This window comes from Centroberyx gerrardi, chromosome 3 (assembly GCF_048128805.1).
Source record: "Centroberyx gerrardi isolate f3 chromosome 3, fCenGer3.hap1.cur.20231027, whole genome shotgun sequence".
NCBI lineage: Eukaryota > Metazoa > Chordata > Actinopteri > Beryciformes > Berycidae > Centroberyx > Centroberyx gerrardi.
Genome location: NC_135999.1, coordinates 6149876 through 6173675, shown reverse-complemented (window position 1 = coordinate 6173675; position 23800 = coordinate 6149876). Strand labels below are relative to the sequence as shown.

The 23800-nt window shown below is 43.5% G+C and overlaps 2 protein-coding genes across 2 annotated transcripts in view; one reads left to right on the top strand and one right to left on the bottom strand.

The window, feature by feature from the left end:
- grb2a (growth factor receptor-bound protein 2a) overlaps positions 1 to 17470 on the bottom strand; it is a 31930-nt gene extending 14460 nt beyond the window's left edge. Inside the window, exon 1 of the mRNA XM_078291250.1 lies at positions 17091 to 17470. Within this exon, the coding sequence (XP_078147376.1) occupies positions 17091 to 17168 (78 nt within the window). The 5' untranslated portion in view covers positions 17169 to 17470. The remainder of the gene's footprint in view (positions 1 to 17090) is intronic.
- A 3870-nt stretch (positions 17471 to 21340) lies between these two features.
- Positions 21341 to 23382, top strand: mchr1a (melanin-concentrating hormone receptor 1a). The gene is made up of 3 exons (XM_078282651.1): positions 21341 to 21376; positions 21904 to 21955; positions 22367 to 23382. Exons 1-3 carry the CDS (start codon positions 21341 to 21343, stop codon positions 23380 to 23382), a joined length of 1104 nt encoding a protein of 367 aa, XP_078138777.1.
- Positions 23383 to 23800: the final 418 nt, after the last annotated feature.

Sequence of the window (23800 nt, the reverse complement as noted above, 5' to 3'; positions counted from 1 at the left end):
TCCAGAGTGTTTCCAGCTCCTCCCAGACCTGCAGTCTGTCTCTGCCAGTCCAGAGCGTTTCCTCTGACTGTCCGATCACCAACAGCAGCCAGCTGGGACTGAGCGGTCCTGCTGACCCAGGCTCCTGGACTGAAGTCTTTGGCTCCTACCAGAACTCCAGCTGCTTCCTCCCTTTCAACCCTGGCCATGGCAGCAACGGTGGGGCTTTTCTCCATGATGTGGAGGACATGGAGGTGGACTACAACCTGGATAGCTCCATGGCCAGCAGCTGGCCCACAGCCAACTACCACCAAGCCACTGACGATGATGCTGTTGAGGAGATGGACTGGCAGCCGTCCTGCCGCTCCAACATGTCAGCTCCTGCCTTCATACCGGCTGCTTTGATTGAGGACGATCTCTCGGCTTGCTTTGCCGACCTCAGCCTCACGTCTGGACCTCAGTCCCTCTGTAACTCTGGCCTGAACACACAGACCACCTCCAACAAGAGAACCATGGAGACCATGAAGTGTGAGGGAGACATTATTCCCCCCAGAAAGAGAGCGAGAGCAGATCCAACCCGCTGAACCTCTAGCCAATCAACACACAGCTGGAGGATGAACTTTTTTCACTTTTTTCAAACTTTTACTACAAATATTCATCGTTTTACTGTTGTTTGATTGTTTGTTGTTACATAAATATACAAAAACAACAAACTTAACTTGTGTACAGTATTTATTTTATTCAAATTAGATGAAAGAGAAGTGTGAGTTTGATAATGAAAATATAAATGTATGTGATACTGTTTTGTTATGAACTGGAATTACATCTAAAGTGGCCAGACATGAGAACAATCTCTGTTGAATTGATATAATGGTTATTTTTAACTCATATTCATGGTGGGTAAAAGCTTGCAGTGAGCACTATCTGGTTAAAGACTGTATATCAACACGTGTATAATGATATGTATACTATCATGACAAGAGCAGGCAACTTGTCATGGATGACCAGCTTGTAATATTACCTAGTCTATTACCTGTAGGCTAGTTGCCAATGATTATAGCAAAATCCTAGATTGTGCCCCCTGTTGTGATCCGGTTTCCAAAAACTGCTCCAGTGCTGTGAAGCAGATTTCTATGTCTGGACATTGGACAACCAGGTTTTTGATGACATTTGGTTCTCTAAAGAAGAATGGATTGGAAGATGAATATTATCATTAAAGGCCATTACAAGCTATTGATTACAAAAACGTTCCTTTAAACCTCCCATAGCTGAACTGATCATTGAGGTTATGGTAATATTTTGACATGTAAAATATTTGATAAACCTGATCATTGTACTAAAGCACTTGTAATGTTCTTAGTGGCCATATGAACCCCAACCCCAAGTACATTCAGTCCAAAAGATGTTTTGAAGTTGACTTGTAATGATCTTTTAATGCTTTATTTAGTAATACACATCCAGCTAAAGCAATATGCGTGAATACATGAAATATCAAGACAAAGAGTTTATTTGTCATCTGGTATTAAATGTATGACAACTGAATGAATGAATTCACTTAAGATATTGTTTCCTGCCCTGATGTTACTTTCTCTGTGTATTAAAAAAAACAGGTTTCAGCACTTAATTGGGGCAATAAGTAAGATTTTTACTGTCCCACAGCACGAAATGACCGTAATAAATCTGTGGTGATTGATAGGGATGTGACTCAACAAGTGGCCAGGTGCTGAGAAACTCAGCTTCAGGCCTATATGCTCTGATTTGTAAATCAACAGATATTCACATAGTTGGAAATTATTTGTTTCCTAAACGGCACCCAATGCAGGAGAACCTCCACTATCAAGTCCTTTCCAATAGGCATCCTCCTGTTCACTCACACACACACACACACAGACAGAACTGCAATAATAGTTGGTGGGTCTCGAGTGGCTCGATCATTCAGACTCACAGCGAAACACGAGACGACAGCTTGAGATGGGAGATGACCACTGGAATCACTGGAGAATAATGACCACCGCTTGTGGCTCCTGTAGCCTGCATCTACTTCCAGTAAACACACATTAATCTTGGTCTGCTGTCGCTACTGAGTGGTGGCGCCACTGTTCCCAGGCCGCAAATAACGTGGACTGACTACTACTGTAAACATTCATGGGAGGGGAATTATGCACACCATCAAAGAAGAGCAGCTCTGCATTTATTTCTGGCTATTGCTGATGTGAATTCTGTAGAGATTTAGATAATCTGCAATAATTATTTGGCATTTTTCATTTGTCGTTTTCCTCGTCATGTGCGGGATACTGTAGACATTTGTTCCAAAAAAACAGAGAAAGCCTAAAGCTTATATTCAAGCTTACGTTTTCCTTTTTTTTTCCCTGTAGAAGGAAATCGGCATTAATGCAAAATCTGACCCAATTTTTGTCAACAACCCCCCCAGTGCCAGAGATGAACGCTTTAAAAGGGACACATCGCCAGAAGAAAAGAATAGAGAAAAAGACTCCTGAAAGATGTGGATGCATGTGTGTGAGGAGAATGAAATTAGAGAATGAATGAATTTTAGTGTAAAAATGGATAAAGTGAGTTTATCTGGAGCATGCTTTACCCCATTTTTTAGTTTAACCTTATATTTATTGTATACAGAATCATATTATCAGACTGATGTTAGTTAAATGAGCATAGGGTGTTTTCAGAGAAATAAAACCTAAATTAACACTCTTTTTATTTATTGTCATTCACCCCTGGTGATCACCGAATAGAGTTTATTACCTGCTGTTGCCTGCTTTTATATTTACCACTACATCACTGAGTAAGGTGTGTGTTTGTGTATGTACGTGTGTGTGGGTGTGCACGTGTGTCTAATATGTGCCTGTTATCTTTATGAGCACATCTGTGCATGCGAGCATGAGTGTCCTGACCTGTTCCTTTGTTGCTTGTGTATGTGCGGTGGACCGATGTAATTAGCAGAGCACATATACACTGATATTGGAGGAGTTCTCAGCTGTCTAGTACAGTCTGTTCTGTTCTGGTCTGGTCTGTCGCATATTTACCAGCTGTCAGCCTACACACAGCATCACCCCCACACCCCACACACACACACACACACACACACATACACAGGCAGGTGTGTGCATGTGTGTGTGTGTGCTTCAATCTTTCTTTGCGACCAATGAATATCAATGACTGAGTGTGCTTCTCATAAATACACAAATTTATGATATTGATACTGCAAGAAATAGCCATGGTGAAAGCCCACTGTGTCACCCACTTCCAGTGATTGAATGAATAAAATGATTATTAAGTGTCCTCATGCACACAGTGAAATGAGGGATATGACCCATTTTTGGTCATATCCCTCACTTCACTGTGTGCATGAGTTCACCTGCGCACCTGTCTCTCATTTCCACTCAGCGATAGGGCTGGGCGATAAAACGATCTCGATAGGGGATCGCGATAGAACTCATGTCGATAACGATGATAAACTTTGGACATGTTTTACTCGATATGGATAGATCTAACAGCCTACCACACAGCAGAAATAAACGCGACAACAGCCAGTCAGTCTGCAGTTTCTGGCTTGCACGTCAAAGTACACGCCCATTTCCTACCGCAAAGCAGTGTTTGAGCTACTGGTGAAGAAAGTGGAAAAGAGGGAAAAAATGAGTGCCGAGGGACAGCGAAGGCGACGGTGAAACTAGTGAACTCGCGTTATCCTCAGGTGAGGAAATTGTTAACAGAAAAGGTAACATGAAATACTATTTCATCATGTGAGGAGCTCGTTGTTGTCCGTTTCATCAGATAGTAACCGAAGTGACAGTGGAAGCTAACCGGACAGCTAACGTTAGCCAGCACCGACTAAATACCTGTGTGTGCGCATGACAGCCACCGCCTGCCACCGGGACATCTAACCGGCGGTGTCCGGTGTAGGAATGTAGTGAAACCACCGGGCCAGAGAGCAGAGAAACCGCTTTTCAACACGCTGAACGACGCCGACATCGTGACAGCAACGAGCGTCAAGCTAGCCGGGATCAGGACAACACTTCCTGTCAATGTTTTTCAAAATAGAAGTATTCAGGATGAATGTAAAATTTATGGTCTGACAATGGCAAGTTGTGGCACTTTTGACAGTAAGATTTCTAAAAAGAAGTAGAAATCTGCTTTTCTGCCCCTCTTCTGATGTTATTCTATTTTTTATGTTAATAAAATATATTCTAAAGTTTAACTAATGAACCCTCTGGTTTCTTCAGGCTTCAGCAGTCATTATCAGGATACTCTTCAAACTGGCAGCATTATCAAATTATATATCGTGATAAATATCGATATTGATCAATATGGAAAAAATTATCGTGATCATATTTTTTGCCATATCGCCCAGTCCTACTCAGCGATTGCCAATTCTGTGTGACAGAGCAGAATACAAAACACCCTGAAAACCACACACCACCAAACTTAAAAATGGATACTAAAATGAATGATGATGGAGAGGAACACACACACACACACAGAGCTAATTTATCCTCCAAATGCACTAATGAATGGAGAGGGAGAGCTGGGCAAACACACCGCCGCTTTCTCTCTTCTAAACACACACTTACCCATTCACCCACACTCACACAGCCAAATTATATATGGATGCTAAAGCAAATGAAGTAGAGAAGGAGCACACACACACACAAATACACACACACACATGCAAACTGTTAGAAACAGTGACTCATCCAGTCAGTTTCTTGCCTGGGAGCGCTAATGAGCTAGACATGGATCTAAAAGAGATGGCAGTGATCCAGCAGAGACACTGGGGCTCTAACAGGTGCTAATGTGGCGGTCAGGCCCGCTGTCTAGGCTTGACACACACTGCTGAGTCACAGTGAGAGTGGATATGACTTGGTTTGTTTGGGTCAGGATGGCTCAAACATTGCCATGAGCTAGTGTGTGTGTGTGTGTGTGTGTGTGTGTGTGTACGTGTATGTGCTTGTTTTCGGAAATGCGGGAAGAGATAATTACTAGGCTCAGACACAGACTCCTAAGAGTCATTATACTGAAGAAGCAGCATTCTGACAACCGGAAGAGAGAAAGAGAGAGACAGAGGAGAAAGAAAGTGGCCGACAGATGAGATTAAGAGAGAGAGAGAGAGACAGGCAGGAGAGGGATGGAAAAAAGAGGGAAGGAAAGAGAGCGAGACATGATGATGAGATAGAGAAAAAGTTTGAGCGATAGGGAGAGAGAGGGAGGGAGGCAGAAAAGAGGAGAGGGGGTCAGGTATCTCACAGCAGTAGTGCTGACCTAGTTCGGGGTATAGCAGGGCAAAAGCTGTCACGTCGTGAGTCATGTCCGGCTGACATCACGTCCAGCGTCATGTCCGCTTGTGAAGTGCGAGTGCTGAGAATTACTACTCTGAGTTAAGTCTATGACTAAGGTGCACGTTCTAACTTAAGTGTTTAGCCGTATGAGGTTTTGCCAACAAAGAAATAAAATAAAAATACCAGGTAATTACTACACCAGCGCTCCAATTCCACAGATGAAACAACAGGTGACATGGCAAGTGAAAGCACTCAGGAAGAGAATCAGTGTGAGTGGCCTACTCTGATTTGCTCTATAATAACAGCAGAGATACGGGCTGCAACTGACAAGCTACAACCACAGTAAAACTCAATGAGAGATGAGTCAGAAACTCACGGAGCTGTCCAACATGGAGAGTCGGATAACTCCACTACAGACATCTAATGAGGTACTCCAACAGGAGAATAATGAATTGAGAGAAAAGGCTGAACAATTGGCAAGCCACAGCATAAAATTGAATCCGCACACATTTGGACTGACCGGGGATGTTGAAAAAGGAAACCCTCCAGACTTTACCACAACACTTTTCAAAGAGGTATTCTAGGACAGGGGTCTTCCGTGTGAACCAGCGGTGGAAAATGTGCACAGATTTGGCTCTGAGAGCGAGTCTGGAAACAGCAATTTGTGAGAATGCAGGAAGCTATTATAAAAAGAGTATAGAAGGAAGGTGCAATGCCTGCAATGTGCAATCAGACAGAGAGAGATACTGTATAAAACCTCATCATTCAGCTCAGACAGACATGATTATTTTATGTGTCTGAAGGTCTGCTGCCTAAATCCAGGACAAATTCACTGCAATCAAAAGCGATGTTCTGTGCTACGTCTGAATGAAATTCATTTCCAAGTCTGAAAAACTGCCTTAACTCCATTTCTTAACACAAGAAATGGAGTCTGTCTAGTGATTTCTAGGTATTTGGAAGAGACATTGAACATGTTGCTTGTTCAATATGGGCTATCCACTTACCAGGGCAGGCTGACCCAAATATTACCGCTGTATGGGAAACACTGCTCATGTCTATTTGAAGGAAGGGAATCACACTCGAGAAAGACTAAACACATGATGGGCTGAACATGTTTGGCCCCCTGACCCACATTAGTATCTGTGGATGAGAACACCACTCCTGTCCTAAATCAGAGTTAATATTAACACTATTCCAGATGCAGATTCAGTCTACCTCAAAAAATAAAAACATATTCAGTAAACGTCAATCAGCAATATTTACAACACACGATATATTAAATATCTAGGGTGGTAACGCAGGTTTTGAAAAAGCAAAAGGAGGTTAACAAATTCAAGTGAACACCTGTATCTCGTGAATGCAGACGGGACGCCTGTCAGCAGCTCCACATGGAATGCGGTTTTACACGCATGCACACACCAAAGCTGTCATTTTCCACCTAAATATAGGGCACAGATGATTATTCATACACCCCCCCCCCCTCCCCCTTCAATCCCTGTTCGACTACCTCCTACCTGAACAAAGAGGGAGAGAAGATGAGGGCAGAGGAAGATGAGAAGAGGGAGTGGAGGAGAAGAAGGGGATTTGCCACTGCGCTGTAGGGTGCCATGGAGGAGGATTGGTTCAAAACCGCTGGATTATAACAAGGGTTGGGGGGGGTCGATGTGAATGTGAATTCAATTACCGAGCAGTAGGCACCAGAGAGACTGAAACCTACGACTTTTAGAGAATACAAAAGCTAAGCTGCTGCCAGGTTTTCCTGCACATTTATGTTTTCGAATTGGCGAGAGACGAGAAGTCCTCACACGCTTTTTGCCTTCAAAAAGGTGAGGCGCCGATACGAGTACAGCGGAGACATGACAAAGGATGAAAAAGGAGAGGAAGCGATAATGAGAAAGGCTGAGGAAGAGAGAGGAGGGGGGGGGAGGGCGAAAGAGAGACAGAAAAGGAAATTTGCACAGTGCAGTGCAGAGGGAGAGCGAGAAAATGAGAAAAACAGCATGCTAATGAAGTCTTGTTTTCACTGAGAGGCAGGCAGCAGGCGGCGACTGACAGAATCCAGGGTGAGACGGGCGTCCCATTGGTTATCCGACAGAGCCTCGGTCTGGGTGAAGCCAATCAGACGCGACACCTCGATCAGAACAGACGACCTCAATGCATCAGAAGCTTACTATCCTTTCATCATTGCACACTTTTTTGAGAAGTCATTAAGCGAAATAATTTAGTTCGGCGGGGCAGATTCAATTACGCCGATGTCTGGCTTCTTGCTACAAGTTGGCACCCTAATTTGTCAAGGGCCTATCTTTGACTTGCATGGCAGGACGAAGGAGGAGGATGAGAGAAGAGGCACAGTTGACAGACTAGACTAGAGTGACTAGATTTCTCATCTCAGTAATGGAGTGAAAGAACCGTGGAGCGGCTGCCAACACACTGCAGTTCAACTTCAATAGATCCATACAGTGAACTGAAACTGAAATAAATGGGATGTTGGTTCCTGGATATTTGGCTCCCAAGCCTAACCTCAATTTCCTGTCCCGCTAATGCCACTGGCTGGCGAGCACGCTACGTTGGATAAAAAGGGATTGGCCATTTAAAGCTCGGGTCGGCAACTTCGGAGAAATGAACAGGAATTAAAAAACAAGAATCACCCCTCTCCCTCTCTGCTCACACTCCTCCCTCCAAACAGGCTCATGCGTGTGCATGAGAGCGACAAGTTTAATAAATTCCAAATCTTTTACACAAAATCTGCGAGCTCGGTAGTTGTTGCTCGAATATTCGCTGGCAAAATAAAAAATTTTTGGTCACATAGATTAGCTACCACAGCTACAAACACAGGACCTGGGATAGTCGCAGAGCCCAGTGTACGAACTAAAAATGAATTCATCAAATGTTCGGAAGCATCTGTTTCCAATCGTATTCACATGCGTTTGTTGATGAATCCCAATCACTCGTAAATGGGAAGTGCGTTCACAGGACCTTAATTATGAATTAACATAATTGCACTGCCTCAGAAATGCCATATTATGCAAATGAGAACGCCCACGTTCATAATCTTCCGGACCAAAATGGCACTGAACAAAGTGAAAATTAGGAACTTCAGCGAGGCAGAAACTGTGGTAATGCTCAGTACCGTTGCAGTTCCTCTGCAGTGGAAGCAGTGGCATTATGCCCCCACAAAAAGCTGACATATACAAGGAGATCATGGAGCAGGTGAACGCCGTTACATCCTCGCAGAGAAGCGTGCAAGAAATGAAAAGACAGCGGTTTGACTTAAACAACTGTTCACTAAAAAGCACATCGCTGCCAACCAAAGAAACACCAAGGCCATGGGAGGAAGCCACGGAATAACTGCTGCTGTGCTCTCTCAAAGCGATAAGCACATCGGTGCCACCGCTGGGGATGTGCCGGTCTCTGGCATTGTTCCAGACGGGGACAGTGACATCATGCCCAGCGCTGAAACTATTCACTGGCTGACGGGCTCAAGGGAACAAGCGTTTCAGCCCTTTAAAGTCACAATGTAACGGCATTTTGAGAGCATCTTGCTTCCTTAATGTGATGCATTTCCTCTTGAAACAGGATATCGGGGTATGGCATAAAGAGGAGAGGGATCATTCAGAGGTGTAAGCCAATGGAATATCAGTTAGGAGGAGAAACAGTTTTATTTAATAGGAGGGGAACAGGGGCGGGATTGGCATAAATTGTCAAATAAGTGCATGGCATGATAGCTTGAATGAGCTAAAAAGGCGAAAACGTTTTTTTTCATTGGAGTGTGACTTTAAATAACCTCTCTAATTACAGAAAAAAAGAACATTGATTCAATGATTGATCATTAATTGAAATAGCATCTATAACATATACATTTTTTTAAATTTCTCTCTTTATGCTTTTATACTAGGCTATAATTTGAGAAAAAGTAGGCATACATTCAAAGGAGCCTATTTAAGGTCCAGTTTCATCAGTAAAAGATGTAAAAGACAAACTGTGTAGTTCGCACACACACTTTACTCATTCTGTGAGTCAGGTGTACATTTTGATCAGATATAAGTATACTAAAAGTTTGATGAATACACAAATGGGCATAAATGTCTCTCTACTAACGTATAGCCCTAGTATCATTAACGGACCTTGACTTTCACCAAATCTAGTTTTTATGCAGGGAACTCATTTAAAACTTGGATTTAATATTTAATGTGATCTTACCTGCATCTTTAATACATAAATCACAAATGAACTTAAATTTCACCATGCTTTGCAATTAGATTGCCTTGTGAACGTGTGTCCTTCTCTCCAAAGCGGGGTGTTAAAGTCATCGCACCAATCTAACTGAAAAGCTGTGGGGAACAGCAGCTCCTGAGCCGTTCAGCATCATGGGCAAAAAAAAAAGTCAGCCAAATCCCTAAAATCTCTCTCTCTCCTAAAAGCATGATTTGCCAAGTCTTCCAATAAAGGCAGTGGAGCCACGGTTGAATGACAACTGTTTACTTTTTGTAGCAGACTATTTGTAAGACATCTTACCCTGACTTTAATGTAAAACACCTTGAGGTTAATAACAAATCTTGCATTCCTCAAGCCTTAATTTACTGGTTTCTGCACACTCCAGTAACTGGCCTAACATAGAAAGCCGCAAAGGAAGTTGGATTTTAACCTCCCTGCTGCGAACACATGAACAGGATCTGGGCACTGCTAGGATCCCAGATTGGACTGGTGGGATCACAGTGATGGGAGGGAACAGGGGAGGGAGGAGAATTTAAAAGGAAAGAGAGGGTTAATGACCGGGCAGAGCAGAGCCGATGAGAAAATATATCAAGGGGAACGGATGAACTGGGCAGAAAATAGCATAAACCAAACTTTGAGGGCCAATTACTCTTTAGAGCTTCACTGCCACCACACACACACACACACACACACACACACACACACACACACACAGGTGATGTCAGTAATGACATCACCGGGAAGACAGGAAGATGAAGATGAGTCACAAGAGTCTGAATGTGTGTGGGTGTGGGTGTGTATTCTTGTGTATACGCATGTGCAATTTGGGGTCGTGGTGTGAATACATGTGTTGCAAGTGTGTGTTTTTCGATAGGATGAATCAGCATGATTGTTGGAGCCATTTTATTTAATGAGCATATTTTTGGCTGTAGTTGACTGGCTGAGACTGATACCAGCCAATGACGTAGCATACGTGCGGCAAGAGGTTAATTGAACCAGGTGTGCGACAAAGGAAAGAGACGCCGCAAAGAAACAGTTTTTCAACCGCACGCTCCTAAGTTTGTTGATTATCTTTTATTACCGTTTGTTGTTTTGATACTTTGAACTCATGTGAATAACTTTCTTTAACCTACGTTAAGCTACTTTGATTTGAACTTGACGTAAGGCCGCCATAGATATACACATTTACATAACATATTCAAACATTCATTCACCTCATCTGTACAACGAGACCTACAAGCAAATTCATCTCACGGTAAGAAGATAACCTAAATGTGCGTGTTGGAAGTCTCGTATGGCGTCTGACTGGCTTCATTTTAAAAAGGAACATAGAAAGCCAGAACAATGATGATCATCATCATCCCCACTGAGAGTCTTTTCCCCTGCAAATTTTCACCTTCTCTTCAAAACTTGAAAAGAAATTAAATAAAAGATCCTCACTCAAGTATTGATACAGGCCTTGTTTGTCAAGACAGCTGAATACCAATCTATTTCTGTTATTCAGACTTAAACAATAGCCTTAAAGCCACTAAGAGAGAGAGAGAGAGAGAGAGAGAGAGAGAGAGAGAGAGAGAGAGAGAGAGAGAGAGAGAGAGAGAGAGAGAGAGAGAGAGAGAGCTGACAAAGCAAGATTGCTCCATTTTTCCTTCAAGCCAACCAGTGTTCTCAAAACAATGGAGCAATTTCCTGATGTTGAAGGCAGACGAGCCAACATAAGGATATCATTGTGTTCTTTTTCAGATCTGGGTATAGACACAGATTGGCCAATAACACAAAGTGGCTTTATTGGAATCACACAAAAGGTAAACCCAGTGGGACAAACAAAACCAAATTGAGAGGGAGCACCATCTTTTCTGTTAGGCGAACAAGGCAGCGTGATCATTTTGAATAACTGGTTGGTGCACTTGGTGGAGGTCGAAACCAGCATTCAACTCAGTGTGATGGCGTCTCTAAAGCACTGGACACACACACCAGTCAATATTGTTATGCAGAGCCATCAGGATTGTACCTTCCATGTGTGTATGTGTGTGTGTGTGTGTGTGTGTGTCTAATATCTGTGTGTGTTCCTGCAATGTGCGAGCGTGTGTGCTCCCACGATGTGTGCAAAGAGGTATTTGGTGTGACAGGAAACCATGTCTCTGTTTCCACACTGTCAAACACATGAATGTGCTCCTGGTTATAAAGCTGGCTAGTGGAGCAAACAATCAGAAGAAAATGATGTGTATCGCCTCCAGCACTTGCGTCCCGAGGCAAATTATAGTCATTCCAAGACTTCTGCGATTGTAATTTTGTTTTTTTCAAGCTCAATCATTCCCCGCAAATACCGCAAGTGCTTGCAATTTTGAACATTTCCCCCGGAAGCCCCTCAAGTCCTCAAATGATGGGCCGCAATTGGCATAGACAACAAATAAACAATACATAGCACTTGATTGCAATTTTGACAAGTAATTTCTGCCAATCCAAACCAAACATATTTGGTCACAAGAGCCTTAGAAAGCCAATAATCACAACCTATAATCACAGAAAACTACAGAAATCCACGGCTGGGCTTTGTCTCCACATCTCTGCACACCACATCCTTTAGTATTACCTGGAATCGCCTATGAATCACTTAAACGGACTCTTTTTCTCCTTATTTTCGCAACCTGTGAAACTCTCCCAAATGTCCCGTCTCCCCCTTATAGGATTCACTCCCTCCCCTGGATGTGTAGAAACCCAGGAAACGGCTCCGCTGCCCGCTCCGTCAAATCACAAAAGGAGGAGACACAGGAAAGCTGACAGCGAGCTTCAAAGAGGCGTCCCTCAGCACATGGAGAACAGGGGACACGGTCAGCTCTTACTGTCGCTCTCTGATAAATAACACAGCAGCGTTCAAAGTGGCGACGTGGGTAGTGCTCAAACATCTGTGTCTGTTGTGTCTGTGTTGTGTGTGTGCATGCGCTAGCCCTCCAGTCAAGTGGGCTTTTAATTAGGTCAGGCTTGTTTCAATGTCAATACGTATTATTAATGCTCCCATGGCTGTGGGAGAAGAAGGGATAAAAACTCAATTTGTACTAATAGCCTGACAACAACTGATTGCTCGCTCATTGTTCATTTCCTGTTTCTGGCTTCTACTCTTCACTCTGCATCATGTAAAAAGGGAGGAGGAACATTAGACGTAGGAGGGAGAAGAACAGGAAGGAGAAGAAGAGTACGTTCTTTGTGCCATGCTTGGAGTAACCCATTTTTTGCACACGTTTTTCCATTTTTATTCTTCATTTGCATAATCCATACAGAACGTGGGAGTGAGGGAAGCAGGTATATAGGCAGGGAAGGAGAGAGACAGAGTTGGGTGGGGGGTGATATAAAAAAAAAGAGAGAGACAGTGACAGACAGAGAGGCAGCACAGACATAAATACCTGGTTTGACACAATTCAACTACTTGACTGTCTGTCTCTCTTGCCTGATTTTTCCCTCCCACACTATTTCTGTGATTGTGTATATCCCTCTTTCCCTCCTTCTCTATCAGTAGGCCAAAAGGAGGGGGAGAATAAAATAAACAAGACCATTTCTCCAGAGCTTCTCATTTCCTGCCTCCCTCCCTCTCTGTCCCTCGCTGTCTGTTTCTCGGATGAGCTGGAAAAAGGTGCGAGGAAACTGGTAGTCGAATGCAGTTGCCTTCCTCACCTTTGTTTGCTGCAGCCTGAGGGAGAGCAGGAGCCGTGTGGCTGTCACAGTGGAGGATGAAATAGATTCCCGTGTCCTGGAGCAACTCTATAAATGGCCACAATTGATTTGGGTGTATTTCCTCCCCCTACATCCTGCAACCTTCCTGTCAGAGAGCACTCAATACCCACCGTGGGGTGAAGGGTTTGTAAGGGGAGAGCCGATAACAGCGGTAGCAACAGGGGTGAATGTAATACTGATAACAGTGACGCGTAACGGACAGGTACAGTTCATAAAGGACCTCACAGGACGTTTTGGTCAGAGGTCCCGAGAGTCACTCCTGCTGACTGTGGCTAAAGCTTGGATAGTGATGGGTAAGAATGCTTCCATGCCCCTCTGCATGAGAACAGCCTGCAGAAGGATTTGAAACTCGAAGATCTGGTTCCTTAATGAAATTGTTGATGCTTTGATAAAGATGATTATTTTAGTGCTGTGCCTCTCTCACATTGTAAGTTACTATGAAATGTTTTTCTTGTTGTATTTGTATTGCTGTCTGTTACTAAATGTGCTGCTGCTACAGTATAATGGCCAGGTTTCCCTTCTAGAAGAAATCATTGATCTTAATGGGACAAACCTGGAAACGTAAAGGTGGCCCCGTGCAAAATAGGTGAAATGTGTAGGTGTGAGTTCTTAGTCTGCAGCCGGGTCTGTCCTGACAGCTCTGCTCTGGGGGAAGTCTCACACACTCCACAGTTACTATTACCCAGGTGCTACGGGTGTCTGCTGGAAGAGGAAAGAGTTTGCTACCGTGGGCACAGAAGCGGCATATCCTTCAAAGCACATTAGTATAACCAATCCAATTTTAGAAGCAGCCTTGGGCCTTTGTGGAAAAGTGTTCTTGCCTCATCCTCTCCTCTCTGCAATGTCAAGAGGTTTCATGGAAAGTTGTACTCCTTACCAGACTGCTAAAAACTACCAGCTATATACAAAAATAACTACTGGTCACTTCTTGACTATTAGGTCTATGAACCATCTCTTCCTTTGATTAAGTGGTGGAAGAACTACACAGTGATGGAAAATATATAAATACACCCAGGAGGAATGCAGGACATGTATCTTTAATTCAATAACTATTACTGACAGAAAAAATGAGCAAGATGTTTAGGTGCAATCACATGCAAGTCTTTTCTAGAATTTGACTGAGGACTAACTGAATCACATGGTATAATATGATCAGCATTCGCAAAGCGTGGAGAGCACAGCGAGAGGCATGCTGCCAAAACCCAAACCAGGCAGCTCTGAAATGTGTGGTTAGAGAGAGAGAAAAGACACAGAGGGTTCCAATGAATCCGGGACGGCCCGACCAAACAGCCCCGTCCGCTGCGGTCTATTCTTCAATTGGGAACAAGAGAGAGCTAACGTTCCAGAATACTTTCTCTATGCTCTTTTCATCCACTTATCCCACCATCTCTCTCTCTTTTTTCCCCCTTTCCACCTTTCCACCTCCCCCCCCCTCCCCCTTCATCCTCGGGATCTGGCACGCATGGCGGCTTGCAACAGCGCTGCCCCGGGAAGCTGACAGAGCACTTGCACAACTCGGGACTCACAGGAGTGGAGTGCTGAGATCCGGGCCGCGGGGCGAAGGGGGTATTATCAGCCAACGGTTGCCACACAAACACACACGCACTTCACACTCTCGAATGATAAATATTTTACAGAGCTGCCAAGCGCAGCCACATGCAGGCCCCGGGGACTCAGGCAGGCTGGCACTTCTCTCCAGTAGGCTTCAATAGAGCTTGGATTAAAAGAGCTTTCCGTGTTGAACTTGATCCAAGGGGCCAGAATTCACTAACAGGCACAACAAGAGAGCAAGACATCTGTTGGTTTGGCCTCTGTGGATGTAGCAGTCACAGTGACTTACTAGTTTGTGGTGTGTGTAATGTTGACTTGAGCTAGTCTGTGTGTGCCTACCCATGCTTGTCCGTGTCTGTGTGTATGCTTGCATGTCTCTAAGTGTGTTTTCTTGTTGTGTGTGTAATCCAGCATGCGCTCATTGCTCAAATGCCTCCTACCGTCTCCATCAAACGACCTTCTCCTGAACAGACAGCCTGACAGATAGAAAGGTAGAGGACTGACACAGCTTTAGCATACCTTTACTGAAGCATGAAGGTTTCCAGCTGGACCTGTTTTAGTGATTTTTTTACTGAATATCGTCATTGTGACATGAATTGGGATATGGATGGATGAATATGGATGCAGCGTTTTCTATGTAATGTCTTTCCATGGGCTTAAACACAAAAAAAATGAGGAGAGGATACAAAAAATTGCAGATTGAATGTAATGATTGATTTTCGCCAATGTGCAACTTTACTTGTAAGCCAAGGACTTAAATCATAGGTTTAAAGTGGAAATTATATTTTTTACTGTCCCGTGGCAGAAAATGACATCTGCAGGGGTTGTTTGGGTTGTTGATCTATATCAATGACTCAACAATTGCTTCGCCAGGTACTGAGATTTCTACCTTTTCAAAACTGACTTTCTGACCCATACTTGTTTGGAGCAAAAGCCCATCACTCATTCAGGTTCAAGACACTCCCACCCATTATCTGCTCCCCATGTGTTTTCAACTGCTCAACCATGGAGGACGGCACTAGCGAGCGTCCAGCGTCACAACACATTTCAGCTATGAAAGCTAAAAAGCCTTGTTCTCAAGCCAAAAAAGGTCATAACAAAGTAGTATTATTATTACAGTATTTTTGCATCATGACATATTACCTCTTCACAAGACACTTCACTAATTAGCTGACTTAATAATCATTTCTGTGACACGCCACTGTAACCCAAGGGAACGGGGGAGGTGAGAGGGATCACAGATTACTTACAGCCCCATTAAAATCTGAGAAAAGTAGCAGTAGCCCCTAACTGTAAAGTGACTGTGCTCGCTACCTGACAGATGGTAATGGCCAAATGCATGGCAAAACAGAGTGTAGGAGCAATACAGGCAGGCCAACCATGGCTGGAGGAAGGCTTCGTGCAAAGCTTTCAGATGAAGCTTATTTCCTAATTTGGTGCCATGGGGTAAAGCCAGTGAGAAGCACCACTGAGTATTAATCAGGGCCAGTGATTGCAAAGCAGGCCCAGGCCGCAGCGCCATCACACTGGCTGCCTTCATGCACTTTGTTGTACAGATTGAACGCTCTCACTGCCTGACTCCTGCTGTCACGGGTGATGTGAGTTGGAAGTGTAGTACTGACAGACCCTCAAATTACAGAGCTGTCCAATTCCCAGGGAAGGGGAGTGGTTGTAAACATACTGCCAGATTTTTGCACTTGCACACACACACACACACACACACGCACACACACACACACACACAGTATTCCACTAAGGAGTGGGAAAATCAGAAAGGAGGAGGAGGACACTGAAGATTTCCTGCTCCAATATCTCACCACAAAAATTGTTATGTATTGATGAAAGTCTAGCTACATCACAAACTTTGGACGGTGGTTTCTGTGAACTTTTGACAGTTTTATTTTTTGACTTTACCTCCCAGCTTGAGCTTCAAAGCTTCCCACTGTCGGGACCACAGGTTAAAATGCACAGATCTGATGGATTACATTGTTACATTAAATAGGTCTTGCTTGATAAACGTTGTCCACATTTCTGCATGACAATAGCTCTCACCACTATCATCTTTTCGAACCATTTGTAAATAGTCTTAAAAACTGTCAGTAATATGTTTTAGTGACTGTTTCTTTAAACTTGGACATTCCAATATAAAATTAGCTCTTCCATGACAAGTTTTAGCATAACACAGCGAGTATAATACACCATTAAACCAGTTTTATATAGGCTACTATAGTTTCTTTCTATAACAAACCAGCCTAATAACTAACATTACAGAGAGCAATGCTTGCGCTGACATTTTACGGGCCGTAAACAAAATGATATTTAGCCTACCTTTAATACAGTCCCACGTTTAAAACTCATTTCGTCGTCTGCTGTCGCTGTGAAGTCGAACTTGGCTATGGCCTCCATAGAGAAAAAGCGTACAAACACCGTTTATGGGTTTAAAAAACTCGGAGAAAAGGCCCCTTTGAAGTTTCCAGCGGAGTCTGAGTTATTCCTCCAAAAAGTAAATCAAATGATGTACTAAGTAACCAAGAGACACCGCGGTTCACGTTTTCTCTCCCAGCTCCCGCAGAGGCGAAAAACTTCACGGCGAGTTCCTTTGTAGCAGAAAAAACACCCGAGAAATAGACTTGCTACAGCACAATTCAATATATCGTCACATAACACTAGATAACAATTCACAAACACAGAGCATCTGCTGTATTTAACGTGCTGCCGCGCCCAGACAATACAACATTAGAGGTGAATGTGACCAGCGGAGGAAGGAAACGACGTGATTGACGTTTCCTCGGGCCAATTACAGCGCACGCTCTCATTAATTAGCCAATGGCATGTGAGGGGAAAGCCCCGTCCAATAACCAACGGGAATGTGTGGAGAGCTTTGACAGCCAGATGTTGCTTACTGGTAGTAGCCAAATAGTAGGTCAGGAGCGTTATTATGTCGGTTATTACCTCCGCCAAGGAGGTTATGTTTTCGGTGCCGTTTGTTTGTTTGTTTGTTTGTTTGTCTGTTTGTCTGTTAGCAGGATTACGGAAAAACTACTGGCCCGATTTTCATGAAACCTCGTGGAAGAGTGTAGCATGGGCCAAGGAAGAACCCATTCAATTTTGAAGCGGATCCGGATCCGACTCACGATCAAGCAATAATAGCACGAACCTTGGCGGAGGTCTGCGCTCTCCGAGTGCCCTTCTAGTTTATGAATTGAATTGAGAATGTATGGTAAAATCCATTTCAATCCCTGGTGTTGGAATTGAAATGTCACCCAGCTCTAAGAAAAGAGAATTGGAATTGAATTGGAGTGACAGGAAACAGAATTTAATTCCATGAAATTTCTAAACCACTTCTAAGAGAGGTTGTGTTGACCTGATAAACATTATAAATCAAACATTATGAATCTAATAAAAGACAGTTCAACAAATCAAATACATTCAATCATAATGTGTTATGATTACATGTTTTACCACCTGTAAGGTCACATTAACATTTTATGACATTCAGTATTGATAACACTAACATTGTTTAATCTCAGATATGTGGTAAGAAAAAAAATATTCAATTCAATTCAACTTCCTGAAATTCCAATTCAATTCCAATTCGGTTTCCTGCAAATTCCAATTCCAATTCCAATTCCTCAGTTGAACTGGGATTAATAAATTCATTCATGAATTGACCCCAACCCTGGGTTATTCAGTCTGTCCATACACTTACAGATCAGGGGTTCCCAAACTTTTTCATGTCAAGGACCCACAAATAAACATAAGAATCATTCATAAGATTTTGTACAAAGAAACGCCATCTGAGAAGTCTTTTTCTAAGTAGATACAATGTAGCCTAGTGTGGAACTGCGTAACTGTCTGCTCTGTAGGTGCGCTGATAATAGTGCGCAGTGAAACCCATGAACAAAACAGTCATTACCAATTCTCTCACTGCACCCACATCTAAGTGTGTGAAATAACTGTGAAATTAAACTTGTCCTCATTTTGAACCACTGGTCTAGATCGAGACAGAGTGGAGTCCAATCCACAAGAGAAGGAAGGAAAGAGAATTAACGTTAAAGCAATAGTCCACTTAGTTTTGACATGGGGGTATTTGGCAGTTAAGGAGTCATGTATCCCTCCGCCACGAGGACATAGCGGAGGCATGTATCCCTCCGCTACGTTGTCCTCTATCAATAAAAATGCTATTTGGCGAAATTATGCTCTAAAAAATATGACCAAATGTCAGTTGAAAATTACAGTGGTAATCTTTCAGCCTATTTTCGTGGCCTCATTCAAATGAATTGCAAGTAAAAATCTGAGCGCTACAAACTTGTCCAGCTGCATCCAATCTTGGTGATTAATTTATATTATGGTTTTCATGGCGGTCAAGTGCCACATAACGCCCATGTTAAAACTGTGGAATATTGCTTTAAGAACCACAATGACAATTGGAGTTTTTCAGGTAAACATATAACACAGTAGGCCCTCGTGAGCATACAGCCTGGTTATGCATGTACGTTAGGTGAATCATAGGTCCATTTCTAATAAAAAAAAAATAAAAAAAGAATTATGATGAAAATGAGTATGCAGTTCAATCCCTATACCCAATAATTAAGTGGTTTAAAACATATCACAAGGTGGAGTGCCTATTCTCTAGATATAATATACAGCTCCCCTTTTGTGTGCTCAGACAGGGGCAAACTCAGTTGCTTACCACATGGTGTAATAATTCTGAACTGACATTAATAAAGGACTTAATTAAATGAGAATGCAGTTCATCAGTTAGTGGATTGAATTAATAAACAAACTGACATTTGCTGTGGGATGAGGTGGGAATGTCATGCTGTGCGATTGTGCGATTGTAATGTTACCACTTCTTTGTGCTCCAACCTAATCCAATATGCACTCCCACTTTCTTGTTGTTTAACGATGATTCATCTGTACAGTTGGCTAGCAGGTGTGACAGCTACATCACCACATGCTGTCCTTAGAAAATGGTGTTTATCTTTCATGGATGTGCTCACATTAGTGGCTTCTATAGTCAGCATGAGGAGAAGCGGGTACAGCTACGCTTGAATGCTTAAATCATGTCATTAAATAATGTAATTCAAAAAGTAAAATCCAGTTATGTTGAGCAAGTAAACATACATTTTTAAGTAGAGGTATGCCTTAATATTTTGCACACACACACACACACACACACACACACACACACTGCAATCTTGTTTTCCATTCACCTTCAGCTGATTTATTCAGTGTTCTGGGGTACCTCCACCTCCAAGCATGTTACAGTCTTAATTGCTCTCGGTTGCCACCAGTCACATATGAATGCGCAACATTGCCTGGGGCTCCTCGACGGGCCTATTTATGACCCACAAACCATGTTAGGGTCACATTCAATTTACATGAATGAGACGTGTGAGGACTCCAAATGAGGGACAGGAAGGCCATCTAGCGGTTCAAAGTGTGAACTGATCTGTCTGCGGTTGTTGGGGAAACGGTTCCAAACCGTCCAGTCTAATTAACTTGACGGATTAATCTGCAAGTGAATAGAAAAAGCCTAATTAGTCTGCAACAAAACGTTGCTCCTTTTGGTGGTTTTGGACACGTCAGTCAAAGCTGCGCCAACTGCGCTTTAAATGCCACAAATAATAACACTTCAGAATGCTTCAGAATATGTTGAGATACGTTTCAGATGACATTCATTCTAAATATATTTTGGACACTGGGAATACATCTTCTTCCATTGCGCTGTGGACATCTGCAAGTAGGCTATGGGCCTATTCAACATTAATTTGGGCCAGTCAAACACTCACTATAGGAAACATTTTTGGGTCAATTTCTAATTTAAAACACACCCGCCCGCGCGCGCACACACACACACACACACACACATACACACACACGGAGTATATGCACAACACATTGAAAAATAAAACAGAAAACATCGAACGTGAACTTCAGATATATCACTATATCAACAGCCTATGTGTTTACTTATTGCTGACACTGGTAATCGGTATTGCATTGGGCATATATATTATGTCTGTGTGTAGCCTACCTGTTGTCCTGCATGATGTGTCTATCCTGAGCACTCACCTTGTCCGATATGGCAATAAACTGTTACATCTGAATTGAATGTCAGCAAGGGACCACTTTGATCTACACTTGATTTTCTCCGAGCGAGGAAACCATCTAAATAAATTGGGTTTTTTTTTCCCTCTCACCAGCACTTGAGGAAAAAAATAAATAAAATTGCAACGCAGTCGCAAGTCCGCACCGGAGAGAGCGACACAGCGTGGAGATTCACTGACGCTCTTCAGCAGCGCACGGATGGATATTTTTTATCCTCAGTGAAGGCAGGGAGCGCGCTGGTCTGTTGACAGTGGGTGACAAAATGCTTATGCTTTAAAAGATGACACAACTATTTCAAAATATCTGCAATCACTCTTAAAAGAGTCAAGGGGAAGCTTGTACTTCAACTGGTGTCTTTTTTGGACACTTGGCAAGCAAGCACTTGTTGCTACTTTTTAAACTGAGCTGTCTTTGGGTATACTTGGGATTTTTACCAATGCATTTCCTTAACGGTTCTTGCGAGAATGTTTCTATCGGAGATGCCAATTCCACAACAACAGGTAGGCTGAGCCGAGCGGCACGCTGGTAAAACAGCATCCACCTTCCAGCAATGTATATCGACCACCTTGTTTCTGAGCATCTCATCTTCGAAAACAACTCTTTATATTATAGTTATGTATTAAAAAACAAAACAAATAGATGTTTTTATTTCATTTTCCTTTTTTAAATTCTATTTTATCTCCAAAATGTCACAGTTGCCTTACAAGTAATGACACGCAGACATGTGTGACCTTTTACAGCCTCATATGATCCATGAGAAATGCCATGAAATGCAAAACTGGGAGAAAGCCTCTATCTCACAGGACCAATATACACCAATTTAAACTTTGGCACCTGCAAAATATTGTGGTTTCTTTTTACTGCTCAGAATTATTAGTGTAAAAAAAAGAAGATTAAGTCACCGAATGGATTTGGCTGGATTTATCACATTGATATGAATCTTACAAAGATGCTTGTCATATTTTGTGTGGTTTACTTGGAGATTATGTGTGCAAAACATAACCTATGTTTAAACCCTTTTGTTCAGTGTCTGATCTTCTTTGTCATCGTCATCATCTGTCTTTGCTTTATGCAGTGCCGTAGGTGCCAGCACACACACACACACATACACACACACAGACACACACACACACACACACACACACACACACACACACACACACACACACATGCCCCCACACACAAAATCCAATATAAGGAAGGGAGAAAGCACATTCATAGATCCTCATAAAAGTACTATCTGGGATAATATAACTGTGCACCTATAATCCCCTGGCAATGCTGGCAAATCCCCAGCGTTAATATTCCTCTCCTCTTGCTGATACACTGGGACACAATATAATATGTAAAGGCCTACATGATATAGATATAGATATAAAATGATATAATATGATACAATATGATATGATATGATACCATATGACACGATACGGTACAATATGATGATATGACTCTATCTTCAACTGCTGCTCCTCCCCTCTTGTCTCCAGCAGTGGCCGGGCCGCCACACAGCAGCGCCATCCTCCCAACCATCTTCGGCATCATCTGCTTTCTGGGCATCCTGGGGAACTGCATCGTCATCTACACCATCATGAAGAAGACCAAGTGCCGCGCCAAGCAGACGGTTCCGGACGTCTTCATCTTCAATCTGTCTATCGTCGATCTGCTGTTCCTCCTCGGGATGCCGTTCCTCATCCACCAGTTGCTCGGCAACGGCGCGTGGCGCTTCGGAGCCACCATGTGCACCGTCATTACCGCGCTCGACTCCAACAGCCAGATTGTCAGCACCTACATCCTCACCGCGATGACCCTCGACCGCTACCTGGCTACGGTGCATCCCATCCGCTTCAACCACGTCCGCACGCCTTGCGTGGCGGCGCTGGTCATCGGCCTGGTGTGGGTGCTGTCCCTGCTCACCATCATCCCCGTGTGGATGTACGCCGGCCTCATGCCCCTGCCGGACGGCCTGGTGGGCTGCGCTCTCCTCCTGCCCAACCCGGTCACCGACACCTACTGGTTTACGCTCTACCAGTTCTTCTTGGCCTTCGCTCTACCCTTGGCCATCATCTGCCTGGTCTTCTTCAAGATCCTCCAGCACATGTCCACCAGCGTGGCCCCGCTGCCTCCGCGGAGCTTGAGGGTACGCACCAGGAAAGTGACCCGGATGGCAGTGGCCATCTGCCTGGCTTTCTTCGTCTGCTGGGCCCCTTACTACATCCTCCAGCTGGTCCACTTGGGGGTGCAGAACCCAAGCCTGGCTTTCACCTACGCCTACAACATAGCCATAAGCATGGGCTACGCCAACAGTTGCATCAACCCGTTCCTCTACATTGTCCTCAGTGAGACCTTCAAGAGGCAGTCCCTCAGGGCCGTACGCCCCGTTAACAGGAAGTTCCGCGTCCACCCCAGCACCACAGATGGCGGCAGTGTGAGTCTGAGGATGGCACCTGAGGGAGCTCAGCACGACGCGTCATCCCAGCAGATGATACCAGCCAATGAACAGTGAATCAGAATAACAGTCAGAATCACTTCATTTGTCAAGTACAATAATTGTGCAGGACTTTGTATTGGTGATATTGGTACAAGAACACACACACACACACATTGACGACTCTCATAGTGACGCAAGTTCATACTGGCATGCGTGGTACAGGGACAACAGGACTTCAGATTCAGTGCAAGTCATACAACAGACAGCAGACTATACATATCACTCTACATACATCAAGATTGTATCACTATGTGCATTCATGCAGCATGGCTTACACTAGGTAGCTGAGAATGCAACAGTACAATGGAAGAACATACCAAGAGACGGTTGTACCATGGGCGGAAATTACGGGGGGGACAGGGGGGTCCGGACCCCCCCTTCCTGGGAAAAACAGAGAGTTGTCCCCCTCAATATATCATTGTAAACATAACTA